This window comes from Megalops cyprinoides, chromosome 18, assembly GCF_013368585.1.
Source record: "Megalops cyprinoides isolate fMegCyp1 chromosome 18, fMegCyp1.pri, whole genome shotgun sequence".
Taxonomy (NCBI): Eukaryota; Metazoa; Chordata; class Actinopteri; order Elopiformes; family Megalopidae; genus Megalops; species Megalops cyprinoides.
Window position 1 is genome coordinate 26,809,927 of NC_050600.1, and position 16,905 is coordinate 26,826,831.

Consider the following 16,905-nt stretch of genomic DNA (forward strand, 5'->3'; position numbering starts at 1 on the left):
AATAAATAAAGTAATTAAAATGTTTGGGAGGTTTTGCTTGTTTGCTTGTTTTTTTTTGTGTAATCCATATTGTATATACGTCGTTTTATTGTTCGTTTGTTTGATAATCGTAATAAGACAAGATAATAATAATAAAATTAGAAGTGTAATTTACGACATCATTTACGACAGTTCTACGGTAAAACAGTGAAGCCAGTTTTACGGCATGGATATCCGCGTGTGTTGAGCGGTCTCTCTAGTGCACAGTGCATGTGGTAGTTAGGAAGTTGACTTTAGTACATTCATCAGATTAAAGGTAAGCTACACGTTATATTTAACTTTTAATTTAACTCATCCAAGTAGTTGGAGAGCGAAATAGATCACTATTCAAAGAAATTAGCACCACATAATGCAGTCGTTATTTCTATCTTCACAGAAGTGTCTCAATTCTACTAGCTGGCTAACTAGCGATCTACTATCCATTGATAGAATGAGCAGGCAGGCAAAACTGGAGCATGTTGTGTAGTTGATTTCTGCAGTTTAGTTGCACATCATGCAAGTCTACTAAGGTAGCGCGTTGTATATCACATGTATGTGTGTTGACCGTATAGCTAGCCCCTTCAAGATCACGGGTAGGTGCTAGTTTTGTCGAGTTTTTCATCTGTAGGAAGTGTACATGCTTGTAAAACTCGCTACATATCCTCTATTAGACGTTTGAACAATTCCACTCTTTTGTGTTTTCCTTGCAATGCAATGTAAAATCCAAATTAGAGCCACAGTGGGCTTTTCACTTCATACTTATTTCTAACAATGTCGTAGTAGCATTACGGTACACGATGGGGCATCCGGCAACAGGCCTTACATATCAGGGTTAGTGGAGAAGTGCTTCAGTTGCTCGTCGTCAAGCGCACTGTTGGGTTTAGCCTGTGAACCCTTATGTACCTATATACCTAACTTCTGAGAGAGATTTTCCTAAAGAGCTAAAAAGGTAGTTTGCAACAGAAACACGTGCTGTGTAGCTAGCAAGCAAGAGGTAAACTTTTGGAATGTGTCTTGTTAACCTTGCTCTAAGTATCAAGTGTGTTATCTAGATATTAGGAATATGAAGATAGTTTAAAGATTTCTTTTGGGATGGAAAGCTTTGTGTGCTGTGATTAGGCTAATGCAGTCAGCTAAAGAAAGACAGGTAATAAGGCTTCAGTTTGTCCTTTTCTCCCCCAGCTCAGAGATGTCATTCAGAGGGGGTGGCTTTCGAGGAGGCCGGGGTGGAGGAGGAGGTGGCGGCTTTAATAGGGGTGCAGGAAGAGGAGGCTTTGGGGGTCGGGGCGGAGGCGGTGGATTTCGGGGTGGCGGCCGAGGGGGCTTCAACAGACAGCAAGATTACGGTCCTCCAGAACATGTGGTTGGTAAGAGTGGGATAAAGAATGGGGTCTTTGTGGATATGTATGGCCATAAAATGAGCATGCACATGTTTCAAGTTCATGTTTTAAGTGTATTGTGAAAGGAGCTGGCCATGTTCCATATAATACTGGATACCTGCATCATTTATTGCACATATTTATGCAAGTGACCATACCTTAGCGAAGCACTCGTCTATGTTCACATTCTCAGCTCCTAGCTCCTGTCTGTGTAATCTAAGTCTGTCTATGTGTCTGAGCCAAGTCTTGTCTGTCTGTCTGTCTAATCCAAGCCGTGTATATTTCTAATGTCTAATAAAAGCCCTATCCATCTGTCTGCCCAAGCCTTATCTGTTCGTTTAAATCATAACCTTTCCAAAATTGTGCTGTCTAAGTCGAGCTGTGTTTATACTGAGCCCTGTCTCCTTTGCTCTCTGAAGCTCTCGGCGAGTTCCTGCACCCGTGTGAGGATGACATTGTGTGCAAATGCGTCACTGAGGAGAACAAGGTGCCATACTTCAATGCTCCAGTCTACCTGGAGAACAAGGAGCAGATCGGCAAAGTGGATGAAATCTTCGGCCAGCTTCGTGACTTTGTATCCTTTCTGTACTGCAGTGTGTCTGATAAGTAACATGGCGCTGGCTATATGTTTTACTACATGTGGTTACTGGCAAAGAGTGTGTTTGAAGTCCATACCTCACTTCATGTGATGCAAATATAATACTACATATACTTGCAGACAGGAGAAGGGTGTTTTTAGTAGCACATTTTTGACACACGCTGTTGTTATCATTTCAGTGAAGAAGTGGGGGCCTCTGGAAATCACATTAAAATCGTAATGGGTTTAAAAACAAAACTTGGTCATAGTATGTGATTCCTGAAATGACCTTAATAGGTTTTGGGAGACGTAATGTTGTGAACCCTGTTTTACAGTGGTGAATGAATCCATTTGGTTTTTTTGCATTATCGTCATTATCTTTCATATCTGATAAGGCCATCTATTGGCAGAAACGGAACAATACTTGAGTATCTTGAAGTAAGCACCTGCAGATGTGTAGAGTTAAATTTGCAGTGTAACAAACATGTATTTCTTTAATTTGGCTTTGTTCGTTCCTTTGTCTAAATTGCAAAGGCCGTGTTACAGTAGCTGATGTGTTTACAGATGCCTCCTGGTGGTCAGTTTGTACAAGGACAGTAGCTCATGGGGTAAACTCATTAATATAGAGCCAAATTTGAACGCCGCCATGGTGGCACCATAAAACTGAACAGAAGTTTGCCGATAACTTCTGTTCAGTTTTATTCGTATAGTGCTTCTTGTAAATGGCATTTGTCACAAAGCAGGCTTACAGAGATCCCGCTCCTGAATAGGGTTGGCCACCAAAACCCGGTGCCAATATGGCACTGGTTCCTATACGATCGGTATCTACTGGACCGAATCGCAACACAGATTTCAGTCCCTCATTTCGGTGCCACTTAACCCTTTCACGCATACGGTCACACCGGTGTGATTAGCCGTTTATCGCATATGCTAAAACCGGTGCGATTAGAACACTAGATTGGAGAAATTCTAGCTTATTTTAGCTTTGAGGAAACTAAAATATAAAAATATAGCAAATGCTAACTGAAAACTGTGAGAAGCTTAATAACGCTAATGAAAACACAACAAACCATGTAAAATAAAACGCATTAAAAATTAGTTACGTGCTGGGTTGTTAAGGCGCTAGGTTTCTTCCTGTATTTTTTTCCCTTTAGTCATACCTGATGCAGGAGCACACCTCCAGTTTTCTGAGGCCATGTGAAATGCTTCCAGGGGAAAAAATGCCACTCATATCTATTCGATGTTGATATCACAGCAACAGCACTATGCTGCTTCCACGTGGTAGATAGAAACACATGGCTAAAAAAGATAAAGAGTGAAAACATATGCTAACAATGCAGACATTTGTTAAATGTTTTGTATTTATTGTGAGCCGTATGAGGGACCCCAGGTTCAGTTGACCCCGGTGTGTGAGGGACCCCAGAGATGGGTGAAGCACGGTGTGAGGGACCCCAGAGATGGGTGAAGCACTGGTGAGTGGGGCAGCCTGGGATGGGAGAAGTACGGCAAGGGAATGTGTGAGGGACGCCTTGGTGTGTGAAGCGCATGGGCGCGCTTCCCGAATGGGAGGGCAGTGTGACGGAGTGCTGTCACTTTCGGTTGAGCATGTGCTCTGACTGCCATACCAACGAGCCTGGCTCTTTGGCGTCACGGTCAAAGTTGCATGGTTGGTACCCCGTAGACCAGGGTTCGAGGCTGGGTGGGGTGACTGCTCTCGCTCTTCGCTATACCGTTTTTTAATGTCGTCAACCATCGTTTTGTCCTTTTTTAGTATCGGATCAGGCACCGTTTAGGCACCGGTACCATTTTAAAAGTATCACTTCAGCGCCGGTATTGGAAAAAACCCAAATGATACCCAACCCTACTCCTGAACACCCAACAGAAACCTATTTGGGATTGCAAACACCAAAATTATTAGTAATTAGTAAGAGCTCGAAGCATGTGTGTCCCTCCCTTGTGTGTAGCCCTCATCTTGGTGTTACCGGGTTAGTTGAAGTATGCATATACTGATGTTCTGTATCCTGCTTTCATGAAAGCTTCCTTAGCCAGTTCCGTAGTACTTTTCTGTCAAGCTCTCAGAAAATATGAAGGCATCTTCATTCAAGAAATTACAGAAGGTAAGTAGATAAATTTAATCTTTGTCTGGTCACGTTTCAGGTTTTGGTCCTTGAGGTCCTTGAGGTTTTGCCAGGGCTGATTGTCCTTTAAAGACCCCATATAGTGTTTATTTTTCATATTTGGCACTACATGGAACCTGTGAAATGCACACACATTTTTATCACCTTAATTGTGAAATGAAATGATAATGGTCAGTTTTTGAATATTACATATGTCAACATCAATCTGCAAGATTGGGTATAGCTGGAAGTATATTGTGAGTTGTCAGTTTTTTTTTTTTTCATTTAATGCTCAGATTTGTAAACTGTAAACTTGTCAGTTCAGTAGTGACAAACTGGATCCCAGTGAATTAGTTCTGAATGCTCAGAGGTGGCTTAGCTGTTTTTCTACTCCACAGTTCTACATCGACCCCATGAAGCTGCTGCCCTTACAGAGGTTCCTGCCCCGTCCCCCAGGGGAGAAGGGTCCACCGAGGGGAGGCCGAGGAGGTGGTAGGGGCGGAGCCCGAGGAGGCGGACGTGGTGGTAAGAGAGGGGGTGAGGGGGCACGTACGTAACAAGCCTTTTAGATGAGTCTATCATTACTTTCAAACTGTTCCCCTTTGTATCCTCCTTGATTAACAATAAAACAAATAATTCACAGAATAATCAACACCAATCACGTAAATAGAGTAAATGATTATGCTCACGAAACAGCGCAGATTGTCTGTAGTTTGTATGCTTGCGAAAGCTACAGCGTGAGATTGTTTAATTAACAAGGATGGCATTTATCGATTTAAATTACATTAAATGGTCATGACACATCACAACTTTTATGAGGTCTGAGTTCTAAATGTTATTGTTCATTGCACTCAACCTAACCTAAAAGTTTATTCTCATTAATTTAAATCGATTTAACTAAATTTAGCTCGGTTTTGTAATTTGAAATTTGTAATACAAGAAGCTATAATGTGACACATTTAAGAGAAAGCTTTGAGATTACTTGCCACTTAAATATTCAAATTGCCATCCTTGTTAATTAAACAATCTCATGCTGTTGCTTTCGCAATAGCACACAAATTTCAGATAATCTGCGGTGTTTCGCGAGCATAGTGTTTCGCTATCTTGCAGCCACCACTGCAAGCTAGCGGGAGGAAACAACAAAAACAAGAGAACAGTGCTTTAAAAAACAAACTTGTCCACTATACTTTATACAATGTTAGCCTTCTGTGAAGCCAAATGTTAAGTGACATTGGTAGGTGAGTCAATGGCAATGTTAGAAAGTAGCATGCTAACATTAGCTGCTGTTACCAAGGTTACGGTAGCTGGCTAGCTAGCTGTTGGTCAGCTAACATTACCCAAGCAAGCATAGCTACTAATTTCTCACATCAATGATACGAATGTCAAACAAAACATTGATGTGAGAAATTAGTAGCTCGCTAAACAGCTGAGAAATACATAGCTTGCTGGCAACAAGGCAAAATAAGGCTTGAAAAATAAATCTCTGGTTTTTCTTCTGCTTTTTAGGCAGACTAGACACTACACTAGCTCTAATTTAAAAAAAAAAAATGGTGGTCACAAAGTTTTAGTTGGTCTTCTTGGTCACGATAGTCCTCCAGCCCCTGATGTAGCGGGTCTTTGTTCTAGACCAGCAAAGTGTGGGTGCCGCTCTTAAACCAGCTTTCCTGGCCAAGAGCCAGTTCTTTGGCTGTCGAAACGTGAAGAACTGGTTCGAGATTAGGCACCGGCTCCAAACCGGCCCTCGAATTGCCTTGGTGGAAAAGGGGCTTTAGTTTTTCTGAGACAGCAGAGCCAGCTGTGTGTATGAACTGATGTAGTGATTTTGTCTCTACATGTGACACTATGTTGTGTCAGTGTCATGTGAGGTCACTGGATGTGAATGGAAAGAGAGAGACCGCCCAGTATTGGGTGTGAGTGGGCAGAGAGAGACCACCCAGCATTGGGTGTGAGTGGGCAGAGAGAGACCGCTCAGCCCAAGGGAGCAGATTATCTGACAGTGGTCCCATGTGTCTGCAGGTGGTTTCCGTGGTGGCAGAGGTGGGGGAGGCCGAGGGGGTGGCTTTGGTGGAGGACGAGGTGGTGGTGGTGGAGGTTTCCGTGGAGGAAGAGGAGGAGGCCGGGGGTTCAGAGGTAAGTTTGAAACAGCCTCCTTCTGCAGTAATAGAGATTGTGATGATAACGTTGGTAATGTCAGAGGTGAGTTTTAAACTCTTTGTATGCCATTCTGTAATACTACATACTGTCTATAATATATAGTTTTGTCTGAGCTATGCTAGCAGAGCTGTGCAGAGCTTCATTCACACAGTGAAAGGGTGCAAGAACCAATTATACTTTATATTAAGCTCCAGATCAGGCCCAATTAAACAAATACGAAAAGCACTGTGTGTGAAATGAAATGAGCATGGTATGTATTCAGTGCTTTCCCCCACAGAGTGAAACCAGTCCAACTACAGTACAATAACCCTGTGTGTGTGTGTGTTTGTGTGTAATGCAGGTGGAAGGTGATCAGCCCCACACTGTTGTTGCTAAAGTTTGGATCACAGTATCTTTCATAATGATGAAATGAAGCAGTACGGCTGGAGGGTGGGCTTCTCTTGGACTCGATTGGTGCTGAATGGACTTTTTCCCCCATGCTGTCTTCAGACCTCCTCAGGCCTACTTTTGGACCTTGAATTTATTACTTTGGAAAGTTACCATTTTTATGAAATGTACCTTTTGTGATTTTTCAGACTGTTAGGTCTGTCACAGGCAGTGAGAACAAATATTAAATTCTTGAATTTTTTTGCTTATTTTGATTTTCATTTACTGCCATTTTTATTTAGTATTTTAAATGTTCTTAATCCCAGATGTCTGTGTTAGGATAAATTGGTTACTGTTTAATAATGAGTTTTTAAAATACCTAATTGGCTCAAGTGAATCTTTACAGAATGTACAGATTTTATGAAATTTACAGAAATTACAAACACTGTTATTATGAAAGGGCCTGAAATGGTCTAAAGTGTGTGGTTATTTTAACTCAATGTGTATTGGAATAGAGGAAATCATTGCCTCTACAGATGTTGAAAATGCAATTTAGATGTACTTGTGTAGAATTTCTGTTAGTTGAGATGGCAAGACAGAACAATGTGAAAACAAGGGGCTGATTAAGTTTAAAAGCAAAGCCTGTAACCTTGATAAATCAGAGGTTGTGAATCACTTTTTTTGGTCTTATAAGGAAAGCGGCAAAGGAAAGGCTTTCATTGTGTGTGTGGTATTGGGAAAGAGTCTGAATAGAGTCTGGGAGAATTCACTCTTGGTGTACTGTTGAGGTATATGTACTGCTGAATATGGGGAATGGAACGGAACTCTTTCCAAGAAAATCCTGCACTCTGATGCAACTCATACCTCTCAGTGGCTGAGATCTTACTGAGCAACTTGCATCTCACTGAACAACTGTGTTAATTCCGTCAGTGAAAACGATGACAAAACTATTCACCTTTTTCCTATGAGGAGGACGTGAATGACTAGATGAAAAAACCACAGCTATAACTATAGTGTCCTTTCATTTACACAGAAAAAAACATGACGTGATGAAAACCCACTTTTTAAAAGTGACAAACCATCACAACCCAATTCACAATAGGCCTTCTCTATAAATCATGAGAAGAGCAGATCTGTGCATAAATGAACGTTCATGACCATTTTTACTGCCATTTCCGCATCACCTTATATTATCTTGAATAGGTAAACCAGCCATTTCGAAGAGCTATACGCTTGATAAATCACAACTTCGTTTTATTCATGTGTTATTGAAAACATATACACATGTTAAATACTTTATAAACGAATAAAAATAAGTGCATTTAGGCGGAATTAACAGGCTCTTGTTTTTTTCCTCTCATCAGTAAATTCCTCTCAATCAGTAAAAGAGACAATGTACGCTATCCTTTCATACTAGATTCAATGTTGTAAGTACAATTATCAGAACAATACGAACATTCAGTACTATCAAAACATGCTTCTTGTTGCTCATGCCTATTATCAGAACAAGTAGGCTTGTGTTTTAAGTGCAGCTATTGTTATCAAACAATCAATCAATCAGTTCGAACAGTCAACAATCAATTTGTTAACCACATCAGGTCTATTTCACATCAAATCTCATCAGGCACATGGAAAACAGTGGTTTACATGAATACTGCATCCATATATTACAAAGATTATAAGCTCACCTATGGTTGATATGGTTATGATAGAGCTATGTAAAGTGCCATGCGATCACTGTGATAATTAGGGGTCCAAGCACCAAAGGTGCTGGAACCCTCTTGTTTTTACTTGTATTATTATTCTTCCACCACTTTTCCAATTTTGCCCATAAAACCAAAACCGTGCATTGAAAATTCACCAAATTGGTAGGATGGTAGAGGGTCATCTCCTGAACAATTGTGTACAATATGACGTCCATAGGTCACATGACCTGGCAGCCACCTTGGATTGAATCACTATTTTCAAAAGCTCAGCCCCCATTTGACGAAAAGTCACGAAACTTGGTACACAGTTCCCCTCATCACAAGAAACAACTTTGCTTCTTGACCCTTTCGAGTCTGCCATATTGGATTTTGAGCTAATTTGCATAATTATGATTTCAGCAAAAATGAAACTTGAAACGTCATCTTGAACCAGATTACGATTTAAATTGTGAAAAAGAAGCTGCTACATCAAAAATATGGCCACCACAAGCCAATCAAGTTGCCTCATTTATTAATTAATATGTAAATTGCCCAATATCATTCGCTGTTGAATCAATCATTCTGAAAATTCTTGTGCACAATGACAAGGCCTCACTGACAGCATATGCCAAATTTGAAAGCAATCTGTCAAAAAACACACACTCCACAAGCGCTTGAACACACCCATTTTTCACCCAATATTCATGTGAAAAATATACTTAAAAATCTTCTCATGAACTGTAACTTCAATTGATAAAAAAAATTCACGTGTAGGGCCTTTGGGGTATGCTCTAAATTGCAATGGAATAGTTGCTACATCAAACAACATCAGAGCTATGTGTCAATCAAATTGCAGTGGTGACATAATGAGTTTTTTGACATTTAATACTCATATGCTTCTGAACCCCTAGCCTGATCAACACAAAACTTGGTATGTAAAACCCTCACACTGGCCTCTGTCTAGTTTATGAAGGAAAAGCTGCTATATCAAAAAACATGGCCACTACAAGCCAATCATTTGCTTCATTTACTAATTGATATGCAAATGAGCCAATATCATTCACTGTTGTATCAGTCATTCAGAAATTTCTTGTGCACAATGACAAGCCTTGCTGAAATGATGTTCCAAATTTGAAAGCAATCTGTCAAAAATCATGGACTCTACAAGCACTTCACCACGCCCATTTTTAACCCAATTTTTAATGTATGGAAAATATATGTAAAAATCTTCTTTTCATGTACCGTAACTTCAACTGATGCAAAATTTCCAATGTATTGCCTTTGGGGTATCCTCTAAATTGCAAAGGAATAGTTGCTACATCAAATAACACCAGAGCTACATGCCAATCAATTTGCAAAGATCTCAAAATCAATGTTGAAAAATTATTGTGTTCAAATGGGTATAAATTCTAGATAGTTGCTTAAAAAGTGTCAATACACAATGCCCAAAGGATAATTCTTCTGTATGAAAATTTTGTACACTGATGACATGGTTTGGCTGCTACATTGAATTTTATGTTACAAATTCAGTTTGTCCTCTTACCAAAACAAAACATTGGGAACTCCTGAGACAGTGAAGAATCCAGACACTACACAGCGTTTAGCACCCCTTGGGGCCTATATGAGTGGGTCCGCATTCCTTTTGGTTTAACGAATGCCCCAGCTGCTTTTCAAAGGTGCATGGAAGAGGTTTTGGAGGGCATTAGAGATGAATCCTGTCTACCGTACTTGGATGATGTGCTTTGTTACTCAAAGACTTTTGAGGACCATGTGAATGACTTAAGACAGGTCTTGTGTCGCATGAGGGAACATGGCATTAAGCTTCGTCCAAAGAAGTGCGAGATTTTTAAGAGACAAGTTAGATACATAGGACGTCTGGTGTCCGCAGAAGGAGTCCAGATAGATCCTCAAGATGTGGAAGCGGTAAGGGCTCTAAAAGAAAAGAACCCTGGCACTGTCGGAGATGTGCGGAAGTTGCTCGGCTTTTTAAGCTATTACCGATCCTTCATTCAAGACTTCTCTCATCTTGCCAGGCCTTTGTTTGAACTTCTGAGCTTACCTGAAACAAGTGTGCAGATCACCAAGCCACAGTCCAGGGGAGCTAATAGTCAGCCCAAGCGGAAGGAACATGGTCAGCTTCCCTCCAGAACACCTATTACCTGGACTGCCAAGCACCAGGAAGTTGTCTCAAAGCTCATTGACATGCTCACAAATCCACCCATTCTCGCCTACCCCAACTTTGACTTACCATTTGTGTTGCACACAGATGCGTCAAATGAAGGGTTAGGAGCTGTGCTCTATCAGCATCAGACCAACAAGCTTCGTGTCATTGGGTATGGGTCGCGCACTTTGTCTCCAGCTGAATGAAACTATCACCTGCACTCTGGTAAACTTGAATTCTTGGCACTTAAATGGGGAATTTGTGACAAGTTTCAAGATTATCTTTATTATGCACCCAATTTCACAGTCTACACAGATAATAACCCATTGACATATGTCCTCAGCACTGCTCGACTGAATGCTGTGGGACACAGGTGGGTGGACGAATTGGTGGATTTTCATTTTGACATCAAGTATCGGCCCGGAAAGCTGAGTGCAGATGCGGACACTTTGTCCAGATACCCTTTGAAGCTGGAAGACCATCTTGATGAGCACATAGAGATGGTGTCTCCTGAGACGGTGTCAGCAGTGTGGCAGGGAAGTAAGGTTGTGATGGACAATGATGTGCCCTGGGTGGCTGCGCTTCAACTCAGTCATGACCAAGACATAGATGTGCCAATATAGAATGTGGCTGCTGTCACACCTGAAAACATTAAAGCTGCACAACAAGAAGACCCAGCCATTAATGATGTGATGATGTGTTAACAGAGAGGACAGGTTCCTAATGACAAAGACAAAGAACTTATGACACCAGAGGCAAGAAGGCTGCAATATGAGTGGAATAAGTTGAGTGTGGAGAATGGAATACTTTACCGGACTAGTGGAAACGGACTAGTTCAGGGGAACCCTGTGGAAAGGGTGAACAGGACGCTCCTTCAGATGTTGCGAACCCTGCATGAGGAAAAAAAGAGTGAATGGAAGGAACATTTGCCTCATATCGTGCATGCCTATAATTGCACAAGGCATGAGGCCACTGGCTATTCTCCATTTTTTCTCCACTATGGGCGAGCAACAAGATTGCCAATAGACTTGCTGTTTGGCCTGAAAACTGGTAATGAGGCATCTGATTGTAAGAGTTTTGCAGAGATGTGGGCTACCTGAATGTGAGAAGCTTACCAGATCGCAGCTCAAAACAGTCAGAAGTCCTCTGCCAAGGGTAAGAAGTACTATGACAAGACAGTCATAGGTTCTACAATTCAAGTAGGCGACAGATTTCCCGTGAGGAATCTTGCCGAAAGAGGAGGTCAAGGGAAATTACGTGCGTACTGGGAGAAGATGGTGTACCGTGTGGTGGAACGGATGGGAGATGGACCAGTGTATAAGGTGCAACCAGAAACAGGAAGCAAGTCTCTCCAGGTACTACATCGCAATCTCCTGTTGCCAGTCAGAGACCTACCCCTGGAGAATGAACCTCTCAACCAAAGACTGCCTGTAAAAGAAAGACAAAAGAGACAGCAGCTGGTTCAAGACTCTGTAGAGCCGGTGACAGTTCAGATGAGGAAGACCTCACTTGCAGTGCAGACCCCTTGGATGGAGTACCGTATTACAGTTTCAGAAGAGGGTCATCCCATGGTGAGAACAGATTGCCCCAAGCTCCAGATGCTCGACCAGCGCTTCGTGCAACAGCCAGTGAGTTTTGTCCTGCTAAGACTCATCAAGAACAGCCAATAGCAGAAACTGATGAACTTGATAAACCAGATCGTGAGAAAGTGTCTGAGGTACGTGACTTTGAGATGCAAGATGAGGAAGGAGCATCTGATGATGGAAGAAAAGAGACTGAAGGAGAGAATGATGTAGATCAGAGAGAGGGAGTGAGAAGATCAAGTAGGGCTGTGCGGCCGAAATAAATGTTGACATATGAGACACTAGGCCAACCAGTATACAGACCATGTAGAGCTGAGGCCAATGCCATTATGTCCACTCCTGATTACCCTTTCCCAATAGTACATAGCTTCACACCCTGCTATATCCCTCCAGTATACTGTCCTTGTAGTGTACAACACCAGATTCCTAGTAATAACTATGGTTACACTTATTGAGTTTAAGAGTTTTGGGAAGCCATAGAACTTAGAGAAAACAAGAGAAAACTGTTGGGAGACAGCTTTTAAGTGGGGTAGAGTGTAGAGGGGTGCGCTAGTACACGACATTCTTGCCTCACACACAACACATACGGATAATAACACAAGGAAGACTCATACACCTTAGACCATTAAATTCATTTTATTGGGTTTATTTACTAAAATTTCCATTTCATAAAACCACATTAAAAAGGTGTCCAAGAGCGGAGACTGATAATTTTGCCAGTTGTCGTTATTGTCATTATGATCTGTGATTTCACTGTAATGTTGGCATAATGTTTTGACATGAAGATCCAGGTCCGTAGAGGGCGCTCCAAGAGTGGTGGGATAGGGAAATGGATGATGGCTTGCTCGCAGAATAAAGTGCGAGAGAAAGCCAACGCCACAAATTTGATTGTGTCTCATTTAATCCCATCACAGGGATAAATGTTGCAGATCCACGCTCGCACTCGGGCGTGGTGTTAACACATACTGTGGTTAATTGTGTTCATTTTAAGTGGGAATGGAGAGAAAATGCTGTATATGCTATAGCTAAATGTGTTCATTTTGGAGGCCAGTTTCATGGTTAGCTTAATGTGGTATATTAGAGCAACATCTAATATTCCAAAAAAATCTAAACTTGATGGCAAAATAATATTAGCTAGTGAATAATTGTCCCAAGATATAATTTAAGTTGAAATGATTGGAATTAATTGATTGTATATGTACATGATAAATCAGATTCTGACCCTTAAAATCTGACTATAGTAATGTTTGCTCCTCTGGTGGCTTAGTAAGTATAGATATATGATGAGAATATTGTATAAGCTCATCCATGTGCTTGGTGTAAAGTTATGTTTAGTAATGATGTAATGAAAGAAATAAAAGACCAAAAATTCTGCTGTACTGCAGCTACTCTGGTTTTCTTGGCTGGCATCAATACACCCCTGTGGTTGGCATGGCAACCATCTGATGACAGTAGTCCTAGTCAGCAAACTTTGCATCGCTTTGAGGGCGATGCAAAGTGGCAAGGCAAACTTTGGAACCAAACATCAGAACTAATAGGAATAAGACTATGGAATTAAAAACTTTATTTAACACAACAAAACTGCCCAGGATCAAAGCATATCTTCAGCTGGAATACAGCAAAGCAGAAAACAGTGAGGTGTTGAGTGGTAGTGGAAAACAGAGTGATGTGTTCAGTGGTTATAGAAAACTGAGAGCAAGGTGTTCAATGGTTATAGAAAACTGAGAGCAAGGTGTTGAGTTGTTATAGAAAACTGAGAGTGAGGTATTGAGTGGTTATGGAAAACTGAGAGTCAGGTGTTGAGTGGTTATGGACCTGGAGCTGTAACCTGAATTGCAGCAGGTTTGAGTCTCACATGGAGCATTTGCTACTGAGGCTGTCTGTGTGGTTTCTGTTTCCTTGTGAATATCCTTCTGGAGAAGTACACTGTATTTTCAAGGAGTATGAATCTGTTAAGCAGATATTGTATTGAAATATGGACTGACATAGAGCTACACAAACTGTATTCAGGTTGTGTGTGTGCGCCTTACCTTTACCTAGTCTGATATATTTATCTTTTTTGATAAAGAATGATAAACTACTGAAGAAAAAATAGGCTCAACAATACCTATGTGCTGTTGTAGAAGGTAATCCAAAGGTTAATCCCTTTAGTGAAAAACAGTACTGAAAGACTGCAGCCATAAATATCAAAGCTGTTCCAGTTCATGAGTTGAAGCAGATGTCTGGCCAAGTTTTCACAGAGACTTCCCGCTCTCTGTGTGTTGGCCATCTGTGAGCACCCTACAGTGAAACAACGCTGAACAAACAGAGCCTGACATGTTTGGTAAACTGGGATTACTCCAAAACCAGCAGCTCAGCTGTAATGGCCAGCTTGTGGAATTTGAGTAAATGCCTAAATTCGATTCTGTGGATGGCTTCTGCCACCCGGATCCCACTGCCATCATGTTCCTTTCCACCTCACTTTTCATCCAAAATCTGTACCCTGTCCCAATATTGGTATGTAGCTCAAGCAGTTTATCAATCATGCACCATTAAACAGTGCTACAGTGCAATCCAAGTACCTGATCAGAGTACCCTTAAAAAGTGCTGGGTAAAGATGGGACAGATTTGTTAATTTATTCACCCTGCCAGTAGATGGCAGCATTACTTCACTGAAGGCTGTTTAACGTCACCTGGCTGCTTTCAGGAGCGTTTGTTGATGTGGCCCCATATTCCTACTGAAAAGAGGGCAAAGTTGTTTTCAGTAATAAAAGTGTTTCCACTTTTTCTTACATCTACTGATGTAAAAAAAAAAAGAATCAGCAAGCTTTACATACATCACAGTTTACTATCATCTTACAATTCACCAGAATAACATACAGACTTTGTTGCAGTTGTTGTGCACAAATTCCTCTCTGTAAAGATGTATTTATGAGGTACAGAGGAAATAGCATTTGTTTTGTCACAGTGAAATGAATGGTTGTGTTCTGTGAGGGCTGAGAAATGGCACTTGATGTGGGGGCAGTTTCAGCCCTGGTAATATCATATGTCTCTTTAATATGAAACGCTCCGCAGAGATAAAATAGTAGTTGTGAGCTGTCAGGCCATAAGATAAAAGGTTGGTCTGGGAATGTCTCCCAATGATGAACTGAAATAGCTGTCCAGGAGTTTGCTTTATGGAAGTTCCACTCGGATCAGATGAGTGCCCTTGGCAGTTTCCGTGCTTTTCCATCCTTATTTAAAGTGGAAAAGTAACATGCGCCTCTGACAACATAATCAATCAGGGATCTTTCCACAAAAGGGACAGGGAAAGGGAGAGGCTTTATCTTTTATTTTAACAACAAACATCTCTAATAAAACCAACCCCTCCCAAAAAATGACATAATATAATGCAATGCATAGGACTATCTTTTCCACCAACTGTGACAAAAACAGCTCTGAAACTGAGTAACAGTGTGGTGGAGTGGTAAAGTACAGGACTCATAACTGACAGGTTTAGTGGTTTGATTTACCCCTTGGGCACTGCTGTTGTACCCTTGGAAAGGTAGTTAATCTAGAACTGCCTCAGTATCAAGCTGTATAAATAGATAAAACTGAAATCTATGTAAGTTGCTGTGTATAAGAGCATCTGCTAAATGACAATAATGCAGTGCAATGAAACTCCTTGACCTGGAACAGTTACATGCACCAGTGACAAGGAAGCAAACACACTGAAAACCTCTACATGCTTAAAAGTGATGTGTGCTCTGGATCTCACAGCACACATCAGTGTTTGCAGGGATAATATTGTGTCTGAATACCATCCTCCACTGTAGAATAAATATTTTAAACACAAACCTATAGGGTTACAACATAGCAAACCATCCAGAAGTCTGTTCCATCACTGGCCATTTTGTAACATTCAAAATCAATCCCAACAGGTGCAGGGACAAAATCAAACTCCAAACCTGGATCATTCACTCACTTGATTGAACCCTATCCTTCTGGGTGTTAACATAACCGGTTTGGCTCCAGAAAATAAATTAATCAGGCTCCATTTATACCTGTGTGAAAAAGAGTACCCCAGGGCACAAAATGAAAAACCCTATCAGAAAAAATCTAAACCTCCCACATGGTTTCCTCAACAGTGACAGCAAAGGGGTCAAACATCCACAATGCCAAAAAGTGCAAGTTGCACACCTCCCCTGGCCATTAGGTGCAGCAGTCGCACAATGCCACACTTTGCCTGCCAAGTGTCTGTTGCTGCAGCCTACCTTGAAATGAAGGACAAATGTCCTTTACATAATTATCTGATTTTTTTCTCTATTATTGAAAAATGTTTCTTTCTCATTGTGCACACATTTTCTCCCCAGTTAAGAGAACAGGCTCATCAAATATTTCCCTCTAGTAATGTCCAGAAGAAGCCAGCAATGTCGTTATTCCATTCATAAATCATATGAATTCATTCATGGATGAATGTGTTCATATGTTAGACTGAGCAGATATTTTAGCTTCAATAAAAAAAAAACTAATGATTTCCTTTTTCTGCAGCAAATATTAATAACCCTTCATATTGTTTTAAGCAAAAAACCTGAGGAAATTATCATGCCAAAAGTGTTGTCAGTGTTTGCATTATTTGGAAAGACACGCCAGACTCATAAAGGAAATTGACAAACTACACAAATGCCACCATTGGTAAATACTGAGGAGCAAATAAAGGCTGGAAGAAAAAATGTCAAGGAACTGCCTTGTCTACCACAATGTTTATATCCGGATCAAAAGATTTATGCCTTAATTATTACCCTTCTTGGTAAAGATAGGAGTCCAGTAGGTGGTGCAATATAGCCAAGTTCCTAAACTGCCAAACAGATTTCAATGTTCACACAATGAACACCCACAAAGCAAAG

At 41.0% G+C, this 16,905-nt stretch overlaps 1 protein-coding gene across 1 annotated transcript; it reads left to right on the top strand.

Annotated features, from left to right (window-relative positions):
- The first annotated feature begins 218 nt into the window (after positions 1–218).
- On the top strand, positions 219–6,869 carry gar1 (GAR1 homolog, ribonucleoprotein). The gene is made up of 7 exons (XM_036551756.1): positions 219–295; positions 1,201–1,385; positions 1,817–1,971; positions 4,032–4,091; positions 4,490–4,616; positions 6,108–6,221; positions 6,586–6,869. The coding sequence occupies exons 2-7, from the start codon at positions 1,208–1,210 to the stop codon at positions 6,594–6,596; spliced, it is 645 nt and encodes a 214-aa protein (XP_036407649.1). The 5' UTR covers positions 219–295; positions 1,201–1,207; the 3' UTR covers positions 6,597–6,869.
- The last annotated feature ends 10,036 nt before the right edge of the window (positions 6,870–16,905 follow it).

What these genes read in the sequence shown, in the direction of transcription:
- gar1 (XM_036551756.1), top strand. Translation starts at nt 1,208, where the DNA reads ATGTCATTCAGAGGGGGTGGCTTTCGAGGAGGCCGGGGTGGAGGAGGA. An exon ending in TCGGCCAGCTTCGTGACTTT is followed by an intron (nt 1,972 to 4,031) that starts GTATCCTTTCTG and finishes CCAGTTCCGTAG; the next exon opens with TACTTTTCTGTCAAGCTCTC. An exon ending in CCGAGGAGGCGGACGTGGTG is followed by an intron (nt 4,617 to 6,107) that starts GTAAGAGAGGGG and finishes ATGTGTCTGCAG; the next exon opens with GTGGTTTCCGTGGTGGCAGA.